General features: G+C 36.8%; 1 protein-coding gene across 6 annotated transcripts in view; it reads right to left on the bottom strand.

The window, feature by feature from the left end:
• Nucleotides 1–623: 623 nt before the first annotated feature.
• The window catches only part of LOC100018677 (carbonic anhydrase 13), a 97920-nt gene continuing 73744 nt past the window's right edge, over nucleotides 624–24799 (bottom strand). For 5 of the 6 annotated variants that reach the window (XM_007486885.2, XM_007486886.3, XM_001366712.4 and 2 more), the window contains 4 exons: nucleotides 19151–19246; nucleotides 17874–17936; nucleotides 16934–17089; nucleotides 624–2545 (listed from right to left, as the gene is read on the bottom strand). In XM_007486885.2, coding sequence (XP_007486947.1) covers nucleotides 2426–2545; nucleotides 16934–17089; nucleotides 17874–17936; nucleotides 19151–19246 — 435 coding nt within the window. In that variant the 3' untranslated portion in view covers nucleotides 624–2425. Of the gene's footprint in view, nucleotides 2546–4193; nucleotides 15346–16933; nucleotides 17090–17873; nucleotides 17937–19150; nucleotides 19247–24799 lie in introns of those variants that run through there. The other variant, XM_016431445.2, reaches the window with a different exon arrangement.

Raw genomic sequence — 24799 nt, 5'->3', positions numbered from 1 at the left:
ATTGAAGCGATAAAATCTTAGCAGTGGCCAATAAATACATATTTAATAAATTCAGTAGAACATAAAGCATAGCTATGACAATATAAAAATGTGGCTAAAACAATGAGTCACATCTACATATTTGGTTAATTCTGGCTTACCTTTTTTGGGTTTGTTTCTAGAACATAAAGATATTAGTAACCAAATCTCAGAAAGATCAATTCTGGGTAGATTTTTTTTTTAAGAATCACCTAGCATACAATTTGTAACATGATACAGATACCAAGCCTATAGTCAAAAATATATGATGCTGAAACAGCAATTTGTGGACACCAGAATTAGAGTTACATTCTTAAATATCCTCCAGATGTGTAATCCTAGATTTTCTGAGAAAAACAAGGCTATTTCACCAACTATAAGACCTCACCATTAACTTTTTAAAATTGGTTTGTTTTTTGAATGCAGGTATTTTTAGAATAACTATATATAACTCAAAAGCATGAGGATAAGTTTGATTAATCAGAATTTAATTAAAATTCCCTTTTTAAAAACTATAAGGACATTTGACCTAAGTTTTTTTAAACATTAAAAATATTAATCTCAAGAAGAAATATAAAATTATCAAAGAACTTCACATGAAATTGAACCAAAAAATGAAACACATAGTTACATATTTTAATGTCAATTTACTATATCTGACAAAATACAGCAAAACAAATTCATATATTAAAACCAGTTTCAGACAAAGAGTAAAATATTAAACAAATTTTAAAAATCAAAGAACCACAATCCTACAGACTCAACACTTTCTCCAAAAGACAACAAAGAAAAGGAATTCCAGTCATCTGGAAATAGTGAAATGCTCTATTTAGTGTCATATAACTTATTTAATAAGGAAGAGTGAATTGTGATGACTCCAGGGGAGCCTTTTTAAAACAAGTTATATCAAGGTAAAATAAAGTGAACATCTGGAGAAGCCAGGAAGAAACCATAACAATTGCTCACTAAAGAGCAAGTGTGGAAGTAGAGTGGGATTGCTGCACTTTCAGAATTTGTGGGTAGATAGTATACATATGAATTTCAGGTAATTTTAGCATCAGCTTGCAAATCAGCACTGTTCTTACCCTACACCCTTTCTCCCCAACAGGATTAGAACCGTTGCCCAGTAGTCAAAAAAGTGGATATGTGTGTCTGGGTTGGGGAGGTGGGGACCTGGAATGGAGGAGGGAAATCCGAGAGTCAATATGCCATAGTCATACCCTACTGGAAACCAAGAAGACTTTGAAAGTCACTTTGTAAGAACAAAAAGAACTCCACATACTGTTTAAATGTCTAATGTTTGTTTCCATATGAGCAAATAAAGATGTGTTTTTTATGGCAGGAGCCAAATACAGTCTTTTTTTTTTAAATCCTTACCTTCCATCTTGGAATCAATGCTGTGTATTGGTTCCAAGGCAGAAGAGCAGTAAGGGCTAGGCAATGGGGGTTAAGTGACTTGCACAGGGTCACACAGCTAGGAAGTGTCTGAGGCCAGATTTGAAACCAGGACCTCCTGTCTCCAGACCCAGCCCTCTATCCACTAAGTCATCCAGCTGCCCTCTGATTTATTCTTATAATATAGTTACCATGCTACTTTGTCCCATATTTCATTAGTCATACTCAGCCTTTAGGCTTTTTGATTTATTTTAGTCTATTTATTTGATCCCTGCAGAGAATATCCTCCACAAACTGGTAACTGTTCTGCCACTTACAGTATGTAGAGAGAATAGTCTGGGGCATTGGGACTTGTCTAAGTGATCTGCCCACAGTGAGAGGCAGGACTTAAACCCAGGGTCTCCTGATTGGATGGAAGCTATATCCATTAATCCAATCTATCTCTCTAGGATGCATTCATTTAATATGGTTATTCTTGAAAGAAAAAAATGAATCAAAATATTTAAATCAACAATCAAGAAAAAGGGGTTATTTTAAAAGGAAACAGAACCCACAGATTGCAAATTAAAATACTCTCAGTTAAATATTTGCTAAACAGACTTCTTGGTGTGAAGGCTAGTAAAATTCTAACATTAAAATCATGACACTGTTTTTAACTAGAAATTCTTTCAGAGAAGTGAGCAATTGGGTTTTCCAGCAAGGTGTCTAAAGCCATTCTTTTGTGGGCATTGTCTAGGATACTTTCTCACCAATGGACAGAAGGGTATTTATCTCACAGTCAACAAGACAAACAACATTTAATGCATGGATGGTAACATGTGCTAAACTGGGGTGGCCAAATTGCATTTTGCCTCAAAGATCAAGATCTTTCATCATGAATTAATTCAGGGCTTTGGTCCAGTTACCCAACAGTTGTGCCCATAAACTATGGTTCAAGCAAAGAACTCGAAGTGGATCTAAAGGGAAAGTCCTTCTGTAGTCCCATCTGTGCCCCTGTTCTCAGGGGAAGCTTTCAGCGGAAGGAGGCTCTCACTTTCCGGCCCTTCAGAGGCTGTGGTGGACGGTAGTTGCTCAATAAGAAGGCAGCTGCCTCACCCTCTCCAGTGTACAGGAGACTACGGAATTTGGCTAGCTGTTGAAGAAGAGAGAAAGAGATTTCAATGCACAATTGTCACGGCAACTCAGTAAATGCCTCCACACAGAAGCTGACATGCCCGGCACCTTAACCCTTGCCGAAACCTACTAGAGCTTTGTGGTCTAAAACTGTCCAGTAAATTTGCTACTTAACTTCCCTTTTTCTCTCTTCAGAACTCATATTACTTCGTATCTTTTAAATGCCTACAGTTTGCACGGCACTGTTAGACTCAGCACAGCTCATGCCCTTTATAAAGCAACAGAATGTGAGCTCCTTGAGGGCAGCCACTGGTTCAGTTTGGCTTTGGAATTACCAACACAAAGTAGGTGTTTAATCCATGATGAATACACAGATATTCACTCTCGCATTGACGTCATTTTCTACATATCATGACAGTGGAAAGAGCATTAAATGGGAGCCTGGGGAATTATGGAATTATAATCTTGGGGGTCATTTAGTCTAACCCCTTTATTCTCTAGATAAGGAAACTGAGGGCTAAAGAAATTAATTTCTGTGCTCCCCAAATCGCGCAGGAAACAAGTCACAGAGCCAAGGTTAGACCCAGGTCCTCTGATACCGAATCTAGGATGTACAGCTATGTTCAAATCCTGATTTTGCTACTTACTAGCTGTAGACTTAAGATAAATCACTTAATCTCTCACAGTTCTAACTTTTTCATCTTTTTAATGGGGATAGTCACAGCTGTACTTCGAGAGACATGGCTCGCTGAGATGTGGACTTAAGGCTGGAGGACCCACGTCAGTCATTGATGAGGGCCTGCGTAAAAGCTCTCTAAGCAAATAACAACCCAAAAACAAACAAACAAACAAATAATTTTTTAAAACTCTGAAAACTCTTAATTTCATCATCTGTAAAAGAGTTGGTGTGAAGATCTAATGAAATAATGCAGTAATACATTTTGAAAACTTTAAGGTCTGTACTGGGTTGCTTTGGTGAAAACAAATTGTAGACTGTAAGTTCCTTGAGGACAGGGACTATCTTTTGTCTCTTTTCATATCCCGGCTTAGTACAGTGACTGGTTTATATTATGTACTTGATAATGTTTATTGAACTGAATTAAAGTTTAAAGTCAATAACAGAGAGGTGAGCTGCTGCTGCTGCTACCATCATTGTAACATATTAACTGATCTTGGCTGTCCATCTTAGGAACACTTTGGTTTGTATCAGGACCCAGATGCTTCATCTATAAAATGAAGGCGTAGATTCAGCGACCATTAAAGTGCCTTCTAGTTCTAAAATTATGATTCTATTTAAGAGTTGGCTGCTATCCTGAGGAAAAGCAAATTACTTCAAGGTAAAAGATGCCTTGGGAAGGGATACATTGGGCATAGGGACACCACAGGCAAAATCTAGCAAACTGGTTCAGTGGAAAGTAATATGATATGGCATGATATAATATGATATGATAAACTATGATATGATAGTAAATATAATATTAAATATAATATAATACAACAGAACAATACAATACAAATGTAATATAATATACTATATAACATGACATGACATGATATAACATAACATAATATATGATATAACATAACGTAATGTAACAGAACATAGCATAAAGTAACATAACATAACATAATATAATAATATAATATAATATAATATAAATTGTCATCTATCTACTTGAGAGTCAAAGTCCACTTGAGCTTTTATTTGACCTACACAAAAGATTACAGTTACATTTTTAAAAAGACATGAAGTTAGTATTTACAGTGACTGGCCTTAGTCATAAAGCATAGGAAAACATACTTCGTTTCTCTCATTGGAGAGGTGGAAGATTCAAGGTGTAGAATGTTGTATTTCTTGTCAGATCTTACCTTTTGTTGTTCTTGCTTAATTATTTTTCATTGTTTCAAGGAAGGGTTCAGTGGGAATTGGGTATATCAGGAAATAATTATTATGTAAAAACACCAATTTTTTAAACCAGAAAGATATGAAGAAAAGTTAGAAAGATTTCATTAGGAAACAAATTGTTTCTTAGTACATTTGGTAGCTACACAGATAGCTTCATGCCATGGAATCTAAAATGAAATCATTAATCAAATTAGTTATTGGTTCTGTACTTCTTTCAGGTATCTATGACATTGTATAGCAGTTCCCACTTCTCTGGGGTTTTGCTTTCCAGAGTTTCAGTTACTCATGGTCATTGCAGGGAAAGAAGGGAGGCAGGAAGGGAGCTGCCATCCAATGAGGGAGGTTGGCCAGCACTGGTCTGCCTTCAGCTTCTGACTCTCCCCACTTTAGTTCTAATGCTTTCACCTGAAGAAGTTTTTTAGGGTGTTTTTGGGGGGAAGGAAGCTGGGAAGCCACAGAGTGCTGAGGGGAGGGACAGAAGCTGGGGGGAAGAGCACAATACTATATAATAAAGTTAACATAGATGTTAAAAGTTAAAAAATAAAGCAGAAACTGTCCTCAGTTTCAGGCATCTACTGGAGGGGTCTTGGAACATATCCCCAAAAGGCAAAGAGGAACTACTGTACTATATTCCATAATAATGCACTACGTACTACTAATAGCTATATTTGATATTGATAATGTCTTAAGTGTGAGCTTAATTTACCAATTAAGCTTTATTATATATGTATATACAAGAAAATCATGTTATCTATGGGGTTAGCAGGAGTTCACTTTTATCTGTGGTTTCAGCCATCCACAGTAGGATTTGGAATGTATTCTCTGTGGATACCAGGGGCCTACTGTACAAAGAAAGTGTTTTTCATTTATTCATGTAAAGGAATTCATTCATCCAATTGAAATGCATTTCATTCATTCCTCCATCTTTGTAGATCACAATTTCCTGACATCTTAGGAAACAGATTTCAAGAGTAGATGTCAGCTAGAGTACTGAAAAGTTAAATGACCTGCCCAGGGTCACAAATCCAGCATGCTGGTCAAACTCTATCCTGATCGATGTTAAGTTTCTCTGGGTCAATTTTCTCATATAAAAAAATTAGGAATTTGTGCCAGTTTGTGTCTAAGATGTCTCCTAACTGTGACTCCATCAAGTTGCATATAAGAAGAAATCATATATGGCAGGGCCTTTGGTCTCATTTGAAACAAAGTTTTAATCAGTCTTCCTTGAATACTTGACTCTATCCTAATCCTGCATCAGAAGCCACCTACATGACCCTGGCAGGTCCCTATCAAAGGTGCCTAACATTTCTCCTCCAAAGTTCTGTTACTTGTAAAATAGGGATCGTCAGAGTACGCACCTCACAGAGTTATCATAAGGATCAGATGAAATAATATAAGTTAAGGGTTTTGCAATCCTTGAAGCACTTTCTAAACTTTAGCTATTATGATTGCTTTATCAGTTTCAGGGAGGGAACACAATTCCCTGAAATTAGGAGATACTCTCATTTATAGTGACCAAACTTCATTTAATTCAAATCGGAGATGTATTTCCCTGTTCACTTTTGGCCAGGTCGAAAGCGGGACAGCTAAAGAGGGAATGATTGGTTTCTGAAAGGCATTTGTTCCAAAGATACCAGCAGCTGGTATTAACATTCCTCTTGTTCTGCTTAGTAAAACAAAAAACCTTACACTTAGACTATGTATCTCTATTTTACTTTGCTATAGAACTTTGTCCTTTGTTATATGACCATTATAAAATATAACTTGGCAAGTTGCCTGGAAGAAAGTGTATATTCAGATTACTGGAGAGAACTCTGGACCTCTCTCCAACCAGAAATTCTTGTCTTTGGCAAGCCTTGGCTAAAATAGAATACAGCTTGGTTTTTTCCTTGCCATATTTAACATGTTTTTAAAAATTATTTCAAATATCAATATATGATTTTCCCCCTAACTGGAATGTATTCCAAAATACAAATTTTTTTGCCATTTCCATCCTTGTATTCAATTTTTTAAAAAAATAAGTAAAACATGAGGATGGAAAAAAGCTTAATGCCATTCAACTTTTGGTGATGTTTTACTATTCAAATAATGAATTATCTGGGGGGGGGGTAGTAATTTTTAAAATTTTACTCTTTTATATGTTTAATAGTATGTCCAGCATCTTAAGACAGGCCAAGTTTGGTAAACAAATCAAACAGGCTTGCAAATTATCTGAATAACTGAGAATTTAAATTCCTTGTGAATAAAGATTTTCATTCACTACATTGTATTCTTTTTGCCAAGCATTGAATATAACACATAGAGTATTTGATAAACTCTTGCTTTTTCACAGTTACTAAAAAATATTTCCTCAAAAATATATTTCCAGAGGGCAGCTGGGTGGCTCAGTGAAGTGAGACCAAGTCTAGAGATGGGAGGTCGTAGGTTCAAATCTGGCCTCGGATACTTCCTACCCGTGTGACCCAGGACAAGTCATTTAACCCCCATTGTCAAGCCTTTATCTCTCTTCTGCCTTGGAACCAATACATGGTATTGATTCTAAGTTGGAAGGTAAGAGTTGTAAAAAAAACTAAAAATTAAAATATATATAGAGAGAATATATACATATATATGTGTTTTATGTGTGTGTGTGTGTGTGTGTATATATATATATATTCAACCCTGTTGTTCACACCAACGCTGTGTTATAAAATTATAAAATTGAGAAAAATGTAGTATGTAACAAAGAAGAGATTCTTGATTTAGGGGTGAAGCTTAAGTTATCAAGATTAAGTACTTTAACTCACTGAGTTTGCGAGTCACCTTATGGCTGAAATCTAGTCTAGATATCAGCAGGGTAATTTATCAAATAGGGACCAAAGCAAAAATTATGTAGTGGCAGCCAAAATGGGCTAGGGAAAGGAAATCCTTTCAAATAAATGAACACTGTTTTCTCTAAGTCTGTAAGACCCACAATTAATAATCTGGTATATACGTCTGTGTGATACACTGTGACATATTCAACTAACCTTGACAAAGCACCTATTACATGCATGGCACTAGATACTAGGGATGCAAAGTCAGAAAGTAAACCATTCTAGCCCTCAAGGAGTTTACATTTTCCTGACATATAGACAGTAGAAGGAAGAGCTGGATACTGATGTTTACAACAGTATAATAATTTACTTAGATTAAACTAAGTCTTCATAGATAAAAGTTGAGAAAGAGAATTCCTAATGATTTAGGAACAACCAATGTGACTAAGAAGAAAATCTCACCAATTTTTCTTCTTGGCTCAAAACTCTTTAAGTTCTAAATTCCTGAAACAGTAACACACCCATGTAGTTATTAGAATGTTTCTTAATCCTTTGTAAAGACTTCTCAGGAAATTAATTAAAAGAAAAGCTGGCTTTTCAGCATCCTTCCAAATGATTATTTGGGGAGCATTCATCACTGTCCCATACTGTACATATTTAATTCAAAAGGAATATTTTTGCTGAATTTCATATTCTTTGAATGAAATTTTACAGTGGATGATTTCCTCCTTTAATCCATGCTTTGTCACATAGAAGAAAAGGTCAGATGCAAAAACTATATATCATTTGGATCTATGTGAGAACACATAGCTTTAATATCACTAACAGAAAAACAAAATAAAAAAATATAACAAAGCAGAAGAAAGCTGAAGAAAGCTGAGCAATTTGTTCCAGTGAATTTCATAGAGAAAGCCAATTCAGACAACCTAGGTGATCAAAATTCACAACTTTAGTCCTTGGCAGTAGAACTGCATTAATGAGGAGAATGAAAAATATGTCCTCTAAAGTATTAGAAAACAGTAAATCTTCTCGCTGGAATGTTAATTAGATCAAGACTTTAGCACTTAAGTGTTTCAATCCAGGGAAGAAAAATGGGTTGGAGTCAGGAGAAGGGAGATGAAAAACCTGATCTGTACTTCAGGTCACAGCTTCGGTTAGCAAGGTAGAAAAGTGGTAAAGCTCAGGGGGGAAATGTTTGACACTAACTTCCTGAATAAAAAGAAATAAGTTTTCCCTACTCATAACATTATATGGTGGAATAAAAAAGGGGTTCAATAACAAAAATGCTCAGTTTTCAAGGAATAGCTTTGGAGGTTGAGAAGGAAAAATACAAACTTTTTAACAGGACTCCTAAAAAAATTTAAAATAAAAAAAAACTCTTACTTTTCTTTTTTTTTCTTTTAAGGCATGATGTTGAGTTTAAGGTGTTTTAAAGCATAGCTTCAAAATATGCCATTTCCATAACATTAATGAAAATACCAACTTTATATTGCTGACACTATGTACCACATATCCTCATTTATGAATAAAGGTATGTAGTTTTGTGTATGTCAGAAGGAAAGAGCACCTATGGAAAAAAGGACTTTGCCTCAGTTATTAGCTCTCTCTCTCTCTCTCTCTCTCATAAAAAGAATTAAACAAGTACATAAAAAATATTCTCAACAATGCCAAATCTATTCAATTATGTTTTACATTTTTAAAAATGAAAGTAACCTTTCTACCTCCTTTCTTAGAAGAGGTAGGGAACACTATCTGTATCATCTAGGCTCAGTTGATATTTTAGTTTAATTTGACTAATTTGTTTTTTGTCCTTTCTTTTTATTCCTTTGTTATAGGAGGTGACTTGTGTGGTACAATGGAGCAATGGGATATATTTAGAAATGAAAGAGATATAAAAACAATATTAATAAATTTTGGAAAAAAAATAAAAAGCTGAACACCTATTTCTTAGTAGAGCTCTAAACTCTATATTGTAGTGGATTTAAACACTACCCTTAAAAAGAATCTCAGTCTCAAGAGCAATGCAATGACCCAGGAAAATCCAAAGGAATTTGTGAGAAATAAGGCTATCCACATCCAGAAAAAGAACTGTGAAACAGAAACACAGAAGAAAACCATATGATTGATCATGTAGTTCGATATAGATATGATTAGGATTTTGATATTAAAAGATCACTTTACTGCAAATATGAATAACATGGAAATAGGTTTTGAACAATGATACATGTATAACCCAGTGAAACTACTTGTCAGCTCTAGGTGGGGAGGGAAAGGAAGAGAGGGGAAATCATGAATCGTCTAACCATGGAAAAACATTCTAAAAAAAGGGGGGGGGAAGAATCTCAGTCTCAGTAAAGAATGGAAATTTCTAGAAAATTTTGCTAATTTTTAAATGACTTAAAAATATTCATATTAAAGTATTTCAAAGCAAAAAAATTAATCATAGTAGTATTCTACCCTGCATTTATTCTTTGGGTCATTCATGATGGAGAACAGCCATTCTGTGGATTTTGTGTCCCATCCATTAATCAAGTGTCCCTCAAAGATAAGTTTTGTGCAAACTAAGACTACCTCATAATTCTATAATTGAAGAGCTAAAATTGCTTTAAAATCTACCAAGGTGTTATTCATAGAAGTGGTTTTGTATGCAAAAAAGATGAAAGTGATGATAATTTTGCTGCTTTACCACTTTACCTTCATGACCTTGGGCAAGTCATTGAATATCTCTGGGCTTTGGTTTCCTCCTCTGAAAAAATGAGGCAGTTGGTCTGGATGACCTCCAAGAGGCTCTCAGCTCTACATCTATAATCCTATGACATATTCTCTTCTAAATGATTGGCTGGTCATTTTCCAAGCAGCTTTAAAGAATTATGCCACTTCTGAAGTATGGTAGAATCAGGTCACTCTGTCTTATTAATTAGTCATATCCTGGTGAAAAGGAATAAATAGGACACACGAGACAGGAGAAAAATGGAATTTCTTTAAAAAAGTACACTGAATCAGCTAAAGGGACTTTTTGTAATGTTGCAATCAATGTGATATAGCTGGAAAACATTCAATGGGTAGTTGCCATCTCAATTGAGCATTGGCTCCTCAGATTTCAACTGCAAGGTTAAACAAACTTTCCTAAGTCTTTTGCCTCAACCAGGATCACGGGATCATAGGATCATAGAGTTAGAGTGGAAGGAGCCTTGGAGGCCATCTAAGTCAATCCCCCATTTTGTAGATGAGGAAACTGATGTTAAGGTACTTTTCCAAGGTCACACCAGCAATGTGTCAGAGATAGGATATGAACCCAGGTCTGTTTACTCTAAAGTTAAGTATGCTTTCCATTGTACTACACTGCCTCCCATCCCAAGGACATGGATAACAGTTCTGAGGAACATCCAATGGAAAAATGGTCCATATTTGCAGCCCAAGAGAAAAATGTTCCCTAATGTCTTTTCCTTGATTAGAGGTGATAAGACTTTATGAAGAGGCAAGTCTGGATGATGTGAGGATGCTAGGCAGAATTTCCAGGGGTGCCATCTCCTACCATTACTTACTCTTCATTAGGAAAGATAAGTAGGCTAGTGCCAGAAAGTTCTCTCCCGACACACTAACTTTATCATCATTACTACTCAACTAGCATTGCTGGCTAAGTGCTAGATAAAGAAAAAAGCCAAAAGACTGTCTTTGCTTTTAAGGAGTTCAGTGTAACAGGAAAGCTGATACCCAAGCGACGATGTGAAACCACTATGCAGTCAGTCTAAACTGGAAATAACGTCAGAGAGAAGGCACTAAGATTAAGGGGTTTCATTCATATAATGCTTGAAGGTTGGGAAAGCTTTTCTCCCAGGATAGCCTAGCAAGACAGGAGATATGAGAAGGATTATCTCATTCCATCATGGGGAATAAAACTAAGTGGGGCTGTAGAAGTCATTTAATTCAACCCCTTTATTTTACAAATTTTTAGAGACAGGTAGCTGGTAAAGAGGATGGAGGACTGGGCCTGGAGGCAGGAAAATATGAATTTAAATCCAGCTTTATATATTTACTAGCTAGGATACCCTGACTAGGTTTTTCACTGCTATTTACCTCAGTTTCCCCAACTATAAAAAGGGAATAAACATAGCACCTACCTCCCAGGGTTTGCGTGAGGATCAAATGAGACAATATTTATATTTAGTGTTTAGCCCAGTGCCTGGCACTTAGTAGGCCCTTCAGTGTTTGTTTTCTCCCTTACAGATAAAGAAAATGGAGCCAAAGAGGGGAAGTTGTTTGCCAAAATGGCATATATGCCTTAAATAAGTTAGGCAGGGCTGGAATCGGGTCTCCTGAGTTCTAGTCTGGTTTTCGTTCCGTTACACCAAAACATTTCCCAAAGGTTAAACCAACTCATAACAATGCCAGTCTCAGAAGGGCTCTCTGTACCAGAGAAGGCTTCCCTGTTCACACTAGAAAGAACCTTGGTGAATGGGAAGCTCTGTGCTCCTGTCTACAGTCTGAGGGCAGAAAGGAAAATGTATCTCTTCATGAATGGACTCTAATGATTTTAATACTCTGCTTGTAGTTTTGTACCAAAACAAGAAAAAAATAGGACACTACTACCCCACAGCATTTTCCTCAATGCCCAAGTATATTCCGTTTTAATTACAGGATAAGAAAAGCTCCCACCTAGGAACCCCTGTAAGACTTCCAGAATGCTTTCTTTACAATGACTCTATAAGCAAGATAGTATTCTATATAATAATTATTATTCTATCAAGCATTACTATGCCATTTGACAGATAAGAAAAATAGAGTCTAGATGGTGACTGACTTGCCCAAAGTCACACAGGTCTTTAGTAGCAGGGCTAGGATTTGAATGCAGATTCTACATCTCTATAACCTGAGCTCTTTCATCCTAATATCTAGAATTTGATTCAACAAATTCTTGCTACTTCAAGTTTCACGAATGCTGGAGATTTTTTTATTCTTGTCTTTGTATTCCAACTCTTAGCATAGTGCTTATATATAGTAAATGTATAATAACATATATAATGTATATATTATTAAATAAATATTTGTTATTGTTTGTTTTTAATTACTATTATAATATTAAATAAATTACACATAATAAATGTTTGCTTGCTACTTGAATAACTGCCTATGTGCCAGGCATCCTACTACGTGCTAGGAATACAAAGACAAAAACAAGGAGCTTATATTCATATTGTGGGAGGAGGAATAGAGGAGTGACATCTATTCAGGTAAGTAAATACAAAATGTTTTATAAATAAATACACAGGTGCTGTCACAACTGAAGGAATCAGGAGAGGCTTTTATACTCCAGTTAGGTCACCGAATTTTGAGCTGGGTAGACCCTTATGGATGAGAAGACCATGACCCAGAGAAAGGAAGTGTATACAAGATTATACACAGTGGCAGAATTAGGTTAGAATCCACATTTCCTAACTACTAGTCCATTCTTTTGAGTATTCCTTGTGATCAAAAGGAAGGTGGAACACCTAACTCACTTTGGGGCATCAATTCTAATCAGAAATATATTTCATCTCTAATGGGAGGCTAACAATCTTTTGCATTTTTCAATGGACTTGTACACCGATTTCAGGATTATACAGCAGTTGGACCAGATGGCCTTTGGGGTCTTTTCCTAATTTAGAATACTAAGCATAATTCACTTTGATCCTCAAAACGATCCTTTGAATTAGGTAGAATATTCATAACCAGATCCATTTTATAGAGGAGGAAATGAGGTTTAAAATTGTATATAATTTGCCTGAGGCCACAAAACTCCTCAGAAGCAGGGTTCTTGTAAGAAACTAGTCTCTTGGTTCCGAGTCCTCTTATAATGGTACTAGGAGGGTCTGGGCACACCAGTCATTCTCTATGCTTTCTGTATGGTAAATGAGAAGTCACAACCCAGATCTACCTAGCCCTATGGATGGTGGCAGGGCTGAAGGGCAACCTGGAGAAAGTCAACTAAAGGCAAGAAACCACAGAATTTAAGATCTGGAAGGGACCTTTTTTAATTCTCCAGAAGAAACTGAGGCTTTCTTTCAGGTTAAGTGAATTGACTAAGGTCATATAGCTACTAAGAAGTACATCCATACAGGCTGGATTTTATTCTTATCACTTTTATGCACATATTTACAACACCTTTGCACAGGACACCCATCAAAAGGCTACCTTCAAGGTGACAGAGTCCAGAGCAGGGAGGATGTCCTTATCATTTAATTCAATTCAGCAAAATTAATTAAGCACCTACTAGTACTTATGAAAAACAAAACACTACTCTTCATGTACATTCTCTCCTCCCTAGCTTTATATAACTGTTCCCCTGGTTTCCATCCTATCTGGCTGCTCCTTCTTGGTCCCCATAATCCCCCTTCCTGCCCCTTTACTGGAGGTGCTGCACAATACTTTATCTGATAGGTAATAGGGTAAACACATAGGAAACAAATATAAAATAAAACAAATACTTGTATTAATTATTTTACTGGAAGAAAAGGAGAATACATTCTAACTACAAATGAGCAAACTCAAGATAATTTAAAGAGAGAGAACACAAACAGGAACATCAGGAAAAGCTTCCTCTAGGAATGAAAGGAAGGAATTCCAGGCTTATGCAAAAGGACCCAGATGGCAGATAGGATGTTGAATTCATGAATAGGCCTGTTTTGACAGGAATCCAAAATGCATGAAAGGAAGTATCCCTTCCAAATCATGACTTTCCCCATCACAGTTTTGATATATTATAAGTCAGCATCAGAAATTAAATAGGAACTTTATGGAAGCCGAAGATGATAGGCGAAGGCCAGCATACAAAACAGAAAAAATTTAGAAACACAGAAATGCATCAAATACATGCAGAATATAGTTTATCTTTTAATACCATAAATATACATAATTTATTTTTTAAAGCTAAAATAATTAAAAGATTAAATTTTGCATAAAGGAATGTGAAAGCTAGCAGATAACACACAAAGGCTAGAAATGTAGAGATACCTTAAAAAAGCTTAGTAACTCATAAATGCATATAAGGTATTGTAAACAACTTCATAAAAGAAAAAGGCAAAAGTTAGACTTCTTCTCTGGTACAGAGAGGGCCAAGAAGTTGTACAAAGATTTTTCAAATTTCAGGGACTCTACACCCCAAATCCCAATGAAGTGGAAGGGATACCTGTAGTATGAAAATAAGTCTGAAAGGTAGATGGGAGCCACATTGTGTGAGACTTTAAATGTTACACTGAAGAGCTTATATTTTATCCTTATAGACAATGGGGAACAATAGAAGACTTTTGATCAAAAGAACTGCAAGAGAGTAGGTAGGTGGCTCAATGGATGAATAGTTAGTCTTGTAAATGGAGTCCTTGGTTCAAATCTGTCCTCAGACACTTCCCAGCTGTGTGACCCTGGGCAAGTCACTTAACCCCCATTGCCTAGCCCTTAGTACTCTTCTGCCTTGGAACCAATACAAAGTATTGATTCTAAGATGGAAGGTAAGGGTTTTAAAAATGAAAAAGAATCACAGGGCATACAATGTGTCTTAGGAATATTAAACTGGAGTGAAGAGAAACTAAAAGCAGGCCCATTGTCTACTTCTCCAGTTACCGCATATGGTTCTTCTACATATATTCTCCTCTTCAGTCAAAGTGGCTTCCTTGCTAATATTCTCCTGTCTGTGTCTTTGTTTGGAATTTATTCTCTCCTTGTCTACACCTCAGAATCTATAGCATAATATGCTACCTTTTGGAGAAAGCTTATTCCACTTCCCACAGTTGCTAGGGCTTTCCCCTGAAAAATTTTAATTCTTTTATTTAAAACTTTTATACCTTTATATTTTATATCTTATCCTCAAGTCTCCCACAGCAAGCCTTCTCTCCTGAAGATATCATCTAGTATTCCCCACCCAAAATTGATAAGAACTTCCTCTTCTTCCTCTCACATCACTCAGATATATTCATTCCCCACTTTTTTATGTCATGGAGCGAGAGCCCTTCTCCTTGCAAGGCCAGTCCTTCTACAGGCATCACTGATTCCACACCTTCCCTTCTTCTCCATTATCATTATTTTCACTCTTCAGCCACTGACTTTTTCCATGCTGCTTACAAACATGCCCATGTCTACTCCATCCTTAAAAAAAAAAAAAAATTCACATGATAGACTAGTTAGTCTTCTTCATTACATCCCAAATTTCTCTTCTTTTAAAGAAGAGCTTCCTTTAAAGAAGAGCTTCCTTTAAAGAGAGCTCTACACTTGTGGCCTTCACTTCTCCAACTATTCTTTTCTAAACCTCTCTCCTCCGGTTTTTAATCTCAACATTCAAACTAAACCATTCTCTCCAAAGTTACTGAATTGCCAAATCTCATGGCTTTTTCTCAATCCTTACCCTTCTTGTCATGTCTACAGATCTGTCCCTGCAGATTGCCTTCTCCTGTTGGATACTTTCCTCAGGTTTTTATGACAATGCTCTTTCCTGGTTTTCCTATAATTTTATACAATACTCTTATTTTTCAATAGAGAAAAGTGAAGGTCAAAGAAGTCAAACTTCCTGCCTAAGGTCAACTAGATAATGAGGAGCAAAAGCAGAACTTGAATTCAAGTTTTCTGACTCACTCTTTCCACTCCATCAAACAGCTTTACAAATCAATGTTTGAACTGAACTTAAGATACTAAAATGGAAATAGTAATCTGTGTGACTATTTCTTGTTGCTACAGTGACTGATGTACTCTGGCTTGTGACTAGAGAACTGCTGCTAGTATGGGGACACACCTGAGACTTGCCTAGTTACAATGGTGGAGATAGAAGTACTACAGAGATAGAGAGAGACTGAGAAATACTGCTACAGAGATGCTGCTACAGGGAATGCTGCCATAGGGATACTGCTAAAGGGGAATGCTCTGGGGTTTGCCTACTGATCTCTACTGATGGCTCATAGATCAATATATTTCCTAACCCTCCTCCTCCCTTCACTCCCTCCCTTCTCCAAACCTCTCCCTCCCAGTTTCTTCTTGAAGCCTTTGGCTTCCTCCCTCCCCCCGAGTGGACTTGATATTTATGAGAAAAAAAGTTCTTCCTTTCTTTTCTCGGGTAAAGGGGTTTGTTGGGATAACAGGAAAAGGAAACTGAGAAAAGAGGGATGAGGGTTTCCCTAATCTATAATAAGAATTTGAGGGTTTGGGAAATCAGTCCAGTAACAACTGTGACAGGGGGGACAGTTAGAGAGATGGAGGACAACTGTTTAAAATCTTCTTTCCTCTTCACAAAGCCATCAAGGTTTCTCAGCCTAATTTCTGAAGCCCCTCCACCCCCAAGGGTCCTTTAGGCTGGGACAGAAGGCTAACAAGATCAGTTCAGGGCTTCTTCCCCCTTAGCCAGCCACCAAGAAAAGTCTCTCCTTCAGCCTGACTTTCTTCCAACTCTTGGTCAGTCAAATCTCAGAGAGCAGAGGTTTCTCCTTTGGTCAGAGAGCCCAAAGCCAAGCCAGCCCCGCCCCCCCCAAGGGTCCTTCATCCTGCCTCAACTGCCCCTCCCCCTGGGAACATTCCGTTTGGAACCTTCTCCTTGATTGACAGACAGGTCCCCAGCCTTGTTTCTTGCATCTTGGCTTGTCCTGCAAAACCTCTCTCTTCAAGTCTCTACCACAATACTCTGAAAATCTTCTGGTAAATCTCCTTTTAAAACATAAAGACCAACTTAGACTGGGGAAGGGGAGGGTACCTGTTGAGAGCTGATAGTTATAGGCTGCTTTAAAACTATCCAAGTGACACTCTCCAAAAGAGGTGGAACGGTAAGGGACCCAGGATAGGTCCAGTAGTCCCATGATTGAGGAAGTAGAGTTGCTGGGTCAAAATTGGTAAAGCGGATCTGTTTACCCTGGAGAAAGACAGAAGGAGAAAGAGAGTCTCTTCTGGTTACTAGGTGATATTCTTATTAGAAAAGCCAAAAAGACAGAAAGGCCACTAAATAAGCATAAAATAAAGTTAAAACAACTAACTTATTGAATAATATGATATTCTTTAACGACATTACATACCTTGTGTAGTAGACTATATCGTATACTATATTAAACTTTATATAGTTATTACTTTATAGTTAAATATAGTATAGTTTTACTTTATAGTAAAGTATAATATATAGTTTATAGTATAGATAGTATATGTATATATAGTATAATATGTAAATATGTAGTATGGTATAGTAAGTATAGTTAATGAACTTTCTTAAAAATCAATAATATTCCATTTTGCATGTTTTATTAAATCAAATAAATTTTGGTTGCCTTCACAGAAATGTTCCTTAGAACATTTCCACAAAAGTTAAATGTGTAAAGATTTCCCTTTAGTAAGATCATTATAAATGATGATTTATCTCCTAATCACTTACTTTAGCTAATTAAGACTCAACACAATTTACAAAAGAAGAGTAGTAATGGGTCATTTCTGATTTATTGCCCAAGTATGTTCCAAGGCATCTCCAAATCAACACTATCTATAGCTTATCCTATATATACACATTTTTTTTCTTTTAGCTATCTTTACAGGAATGCAACATGAATAAGCAGAGAGGAGAGTTTTAGAAGTATCCATAAAATACTTCTTTATCTAAAACTGTTCATCAAAAGCATGTTAATACCTACTTGGCAAAACAGATAACTTACCTTTTCCTTAATGGAATCCAAAATATCAGTAATTTTTTGCATTTGAAGATTATGTTCACCAGTCTGAAAACAACACAATTGAAATGAGAATGCAACTACCTGGGATTATGTATGTGTGTATATATATGTGTGTGTGTGTATATATATATATATGTGTGTGTGTATATATATATATATATATCACAGTACATTTTCTCTATCAATATCAAATTCTCTTTAAAGCAAGCTAATATAACCCAAAACTGCCAGGAGTCATCAGGCCACAATGTCTTGACATAGTCACACATGGAAGCCAAGAGGTCACAAAGTGGCTCCTTGGCAGGATGGATACACCCCACTCAGCCTACTCTGTGTGATTTCTCTCATTAACATCCCTTACTAATGGAATTGATATGATTATTGTCCTCTCCCTAGTCTCAGAAAAAACAATATGAGAGCAAAATGCTTTCACACTATTCCCCCAAAATATCACCAAAAAATCAAACTCATAAAACCTAACCCAAAAGACTATCATGGGTTAACTTTTGCTTAGGTATATAATTCCCAACAAAAGCTGTGCCTACAAAAGCTTTGCCAAGAAATCCCCAACTCCCATGCACAGAAACTAATTCTCCTAAGCCAATACATAAATCATTTATAAGGAGAGGCCTGTACAATATGCCTTAGTACACCATGCCTCAGTGACTTGATTTACCAACAAAAACCCTTCTTGGAAAACTCCCCAACAAACTCTGAAAAACGATTTGTCTAATATTAAATCTGAATTGTGTTTTTAGTACCCCTTTGATCTCTTCACTTGGTTACTATGATTGTTAATTTTCTCTAGAATTTCTGATTGATTATCTATTTTTATTAAAGGTAATAAGTGATTTTCCTTGATTGTCTATAAGCTCAAGTTCCTCAGAGGTTAATGAGAAAGTTAAGTCACCTATGACGAAATCATTTATCTTGTGCAAAACCTTTGTATATCCTATCAGAATCAATAGTTACACTATAAGTGTATAGAATGATCACAGAATGTTAATAAAATGATTTGTCAAAAGTTATAAGGTTACTTACCCAATTATCTGCATTTGAACATGTATGATGAATAATGTAGCTGTGTGCCAAGAAAATGAGTATAAAAATAAAAACCAAACCTGGGCCAAGTGAGGCAACGATTCCATGCAGACTCAGCTTCCCCCCAGGCTAATTCATTATTGAAAAATGATTGGGTGCCTACTTTGTGTATGATATTAGCAGACTCAATATTTTAAACAAAATTAGTTCATCCTCACCTGTAAAAAAATGCCTAAAACAGCCAATCCATCAGGTTCATGAGCTGCTTCAACAAAGCTGGGGTACTTGTCGGAATTCCAATGAACCACATGGAGCTAAAAAGGAAAGACACAACTCAAATGATAATAATGATGACAATTAAGAGCATAATAAATTATAACTAATTATTTACATAGCATGCCATATACACTTATATGCATAACTGATTCTTCAGAAGGGCCATGAAAGGAACTAGCAGACTTTTATCCATCTCAGATGAAAAGTTGAAGGCCAAAGAGTTTGTGAAAAGGTCACTAGAAGATGTTAATAAATTACAGTCTAGAGATGGTCCAGTCAAGCCTGCCCCATATGTGTCCCTACCTTTACCATGGTCACAGGCTACTACTACTGACAGAGAGCCACAGCCTGCAGAAGTCTCTTTCTGTTAAAAGCTGAGCAGACCTTGTCTAAGCCCTAAGAGCTAGTCAAGGAATGAATAATAATACACAGGGTCACTGAGAAAGTCCTTCAGGGACCCTGTCTGTACTGCTCTGCTGGACAAAGTAACAATTTCTCACTCAATGTCTAATAAGACCTGATATTCCTTAGTGAGAGTTTTGAATATTAGAGCTGGAAGGAGCCTTATAGATCTGGCAGGTCCTCAGTGTCCTTTGCCAAATTTTCATCCATGTCATACTTGCTCTCCTTGGGCATCACAGGGCTCCATCCTGGGCCCTCTCCTCTTCTCCTTCTATATGATTTTGCTTAATCTCATCAGCTCCCTACCTCTATACTGATGACTCTCAGAGCTACTTGTCGAGCCCTTGCCTCTTTTTTGAGCCTCACCTTCACATCTCCAACTGCCTATTGGAGATCCCAAAATAGATGTCCTGTAGACACCTTAAACTCATCATCTCCAAAACTGAACTCATTATCTTTCCCCTCCAATCTCACCCTCTTCCTAACTTCCCTATTATGGTCAAGGACCCCACTCTCCTTACCCATGTTCTCAGCCGAGGCATCAACCCCAACTCCTCACTCTCTCTCACTTCCCATATCCAATCTGTTGCCAAAACTGGTTGATCTCATTTGGGTAATATCTCTTACATATGTCCCCTTCTCTTTCATAGCACTGCCATTACCCTGGTTCAGGCCCTTCTCATCTCAACCCTGCAATGACCTGCTGGTTGGTCTGGCACACGTCTCTGCCATTCAGTGGCCAATAATCTCCCTGAACTGCAGGTCTGATCCTAATATTTCCTTCCTCTTACACTCAGTAAAGTCCCGGAGCTCCCTATAACCTCCAGGATCAAATAGAAAATACTCTATTTGGCATTCAGATGGTGGGTAGTCCCCCCCACCACCACCACCAGCATCACCAGCATCATCAGTACCACCACTATAACTACCACCATTACTACCATCATCACCACCTTTCCATCTTCTTATACTTTAAACCCTTCCACATACTTTTGGGATCCAATGACAGCCTCCTTGCTATTTCTCATATTAAGATCTCTCTCTTGTGGCTCTGGGTATATCCATTGCCTCTTTGCCTGCATAAGAAACCTTTCCCTCTGCACCTCCACCTCCTGGCTTCCCTGGCTTCATTTGAATTCTAGAGAAAATCTCACCTTCCACAGGAAGCCTTTAACAATCCCTCTTAAAAACAACAACAAAAACAAAAACTCATACCTTCTATCTTAGAATCAATACTAAGTATTAATTCCAAGGCAGAAGAGCATTACGGGCTATGCAATGGGGGTTAAATGACATGCTTAGGGTCACACATCTAGGAAGTCGAAATCAGATTTTAACCCAGGACTTCCAATCTCTGGGTCTGGCTCTCAATCCATTGAGCTTTCTAGCTGCCCCCAGTCAATCTCTCTTAATGCTAGTACCTCTCCTTTGGAATTATTTCTAATTTGTCCTGTAGATAGTGCGTGGTTGTTGAGATATTCTCTCCCTCATTAGAATATAAACTCTTTGAGAGCAAGAGTTGTTTTTTGCCTTTCTTTGCATTCTTAGAGTTTAGCACAGACACTACCTTGCACAAGTAGACATTTATTAAATGTTTAACGACAAAATGACTGAACTAGGCCAATCCTCTCATTTTACAGAAAGACAAACTGATATCATATATAATGGAAAGCATGGAACCAGAAGATGACTTACTCTGACACTTACTGGCTGTGTGACCATTAGCAAGTCTCTAAACCTTTCTGTGACTTAGTTTTTCTGCAAAGTAAGTCAGTCAAGAAATATGTAGTAAGTGCTTACTCTATATGAGGCACTGTGCTAAAATCTAGGAATAAAAAGAGATGCAAAAAGGTAGTCCCTGCTCTCAAGGTGCTAACAATATAATGGGGTAGATAATAAGCAAAGAATTATGTACAAAGAAAACATAAACAGAATAAACTGGAAATGATCAAAAGAGAATAGGCTCTAGAAATAAGGGAGATCAGGAAAAGATTCCCTGCAGAAAGTGGGAGTTTAGGGAATACTTCAAAGAAGTCATGAAAGCCAGGAGGCAAATAGAAGGAGGGAGATCATTCCAAGAATGAGGGGAGAGTCTCATAAGGCCTTAAAATTCAGTTGTAAAAGTTGAGGACGACTTCCAGGTAAATATGACAGCAGTCTAGACACAAGACTCGTCTTCTCCTCAGCACCCACCAATATAGACAACTTCAAAAGACCAAAAAAAAAATTCATGAGAATGAAGGGACTCTACAGTAGGGAGCAACATTGAAGGTACATGGGATTTAGGCATTTCCACACTATACAGGGGTGAAAAAAGCTCCCACCAAAACACAAGCTGATCTACCCTCCGCCACCCCACATACAGAGCCAGAGTCAGAGCCAACATTCCACAGAATCAGCGAGTGAGCAAGGGGCACCTCTAGGTCCTTGGAAGCTAACTAAGACCACCAAAGACCAACCCCTGAGAGCAGCTACACCTGAAACCCCAGCAGACTGAAGAGGCCAGACCATGGGTGCTCATGGGAAGATAGCACAAAGAAGGGCAGCAAACAGGAGAATTTGCAGAGATTCGAGAGTTTGCCTCAGGCAAAATCCTAACTCCTAAACTCCAAACACAGAGAGCCTGCTCATCTCACTAAGATTTCTGACTTAAAAAGGAAGGAAAAACCTCCATAGTGATGGCAAATTGTGCCCAGGAAAAAAAACCTCCCACCAAGAAAAACAAAAAGAAGGCACTGACCCTGGAAATTTTTTAGAAAGGAAAAACCCAGGCTACAGAAGAAATAGGGGAGGAAATTTTTAAAAATGCACCTAAACCTTCCCCCCCAAAATGGAAATTGTTCACAAGTGCTTGAAGAATTTAAATTGGAGCGTATAAAAAAGATGGAAGCCTTCTGGCAAGAAAAGTGGGAAATAGTTCTGAGGGAAAATAACAGTTCAAAGGATAAGAACTCCCAATTGGAGAAACAGCTAGAAGCCACGAAAAGCAGGGTGGTCCAAACTAAAAAGGAAAACCAGTCTTTAAAGACCAGAATTAGGCAACTAGAAGCCAATGATCTTGCAAAACAAGAATTAATAAAGCAAAGTCAAAAGACTGACAAAATAGAAGAAAACATAAAATATCTCACTGAGAAGATGAAAGATCAGGAAAATAGAACAAGGAGAGACAATTTGAGAATCATTGGTCTACCTGAAAATTCAGAAATAAACAGAAATCTTAACATCATACTATAAGAAATCATCCAAGAAAACTGCCCTGATGTTCTTGAACAAGGGGGCAAAATAGACATTGAAAGAGTTCATAGAATACCCTATATACTAAATCCTCAAAAGACAACTCCCAGGAATGTAATTGCCAAATTCAAGAGCTCTCAAGCTAAGGAGAAAATTCTATAGGAAGCTAAAAAGAGAAAATTCAGCTACAAAGGAGCACCAATCAGGATCACATAAAACCTAGCAGCTTCCACACTCAAGGACCACAAGGCTTGGAATATGGTATTCAGAAAAGCAAAAGAATTGGGTCTTCAACCAAGGGCCACCTATCCATCAAAACTGACAATATACTTCCAAGGGAAAGTATGGGCCATTCAACAAAATAGAAGATTTCCAAGTATTTGTAAAGAAAAGACCAGAACTAAGTGGAAAGTCTGATATCCAAACACATAGATCAAGAGAATCTTGAAAAGGAAAATAATAAAGAGAGGGAAAAGGGGAAAATGTTTTTTTTATTCAAACTTTCTTCCTTAAGGACTACAATTAGATCAAATTATATATATATTAATATATGGGGAAAATTTTATCTGTATCTCTCAAAAATTATATTCACTATTATAGTAATTAGAAGAATCATTCATGGGAAGAGATTGGGGTAATAAGTGCTATAAGATGATATGCAAAAAAAGAAAAAGGGAGGGGGGAATCAAAGGTTCAAGAGATCATCAAGAGATACTTGAATAAATAGGATAGCCTTTACTACACAAAGATATGCATGGAAAGGGGAGGGAAAGAATACTCTTATAAGAAGGAGAGGAAGAAAGTGCTAATAGGTAATACTTAAACCTTACTCTCAGTGAAATCAATGTTGAGAGGGAAGATCATCTAGATCCATTGGGGTCTTGAATTATCTTATCCTACAGGGAAAGTGAGAAGGGAAAACAAAGAGGGGTAGGGGAGAGGGAGTACAAAATGTGAGGGAAAGAGAAGGGGGGAGGGAACTTAACAGACCCTAAAAAAACAAGAAGGGAACAAAAAGGGAGGGGGCAGAAAGGGAAGCATATTAAGGGAGGGGATTAGGGGGATTGATTAAAAGTAAACCACTGCTTTAAAAGGATATAGCAAAAGAAAGGATTAAACTAGGAGAGGATATCAAAATGCTGGGGAATACACAAGTGACAATCATAACTGTGAATGTGAATGGGATGAACTCACAATAAAATAAAAATAAATAAGACAGTGGATTCGAATCCAAAATCCTACCATATGTTGTCTACATGACAACTCACAAAGTTAGAATTTGTCTACTCACAAAGTTAGAATTAAAGGTTGGAACAAAACCTATTGGGCCTCAACTGATAGAAAGAAGGCAAAAGTTGCAATCATGATATCTGACAAAGCCAAAGTAAAAATAGATCTGATTGAAAGGGATATGGAAGGTAAATACATCCTGATAAAATGGAGTATAAATAATGAGGAAATATCAGTAATCAACATGTATGCACCAAATGGTATAGCATCCAAATTTCTAAAGGAGAAACTAGTGGAATTGAAGGAGGAAATAGACAGTAAAATTATACTAGTGGGAGACCTGAACCTACCACTATCAAATTTAGATAAATCGAATAAATTAATTAATTAAAAAGAGGTAAAATATGTGAATGAAATCTTAGAAAAATTAGAGTTAATAGATATATGGAGAAAAATAAATAGGGACAGAAAGTACATACACCTTCTTTTCAGCAGCACATGGTACATTCACAAAAATTGACCATGTACTAGGTCATAAAAACATGGCAAACAAATGCAGAAAAACAGAAATAATAAATGCAACCTTTTCAGATCATAATGTAATAAAAATAATGATCAGTAAGGTACATGGAGAGCCAAATCAAAAATTAATTGGAAATTAAATAATATTCTTCTCCAAAATCAATTAAAGAACAAATCATAGAAACAATTACTAATTTCATTGA

This window comes from Monodelphis domestica, chromosome 3 (assembly GCF_027887165.1).
Source record: "Monodelphis domestica isolate mMonDom1 chromosome 3, mMonDom1.pri, whole genome shotgun sequence".
Classification (NCBI taxonomy): Eukaryota; Metazoa; Chordata; class Mammalia; order Didelphimorphia; family Didelphidae; genus Monodelphis; species Monodelphis domestica.
This window is presented reverse-complemented; position numbering and strand designations above follow the sequence as displayed.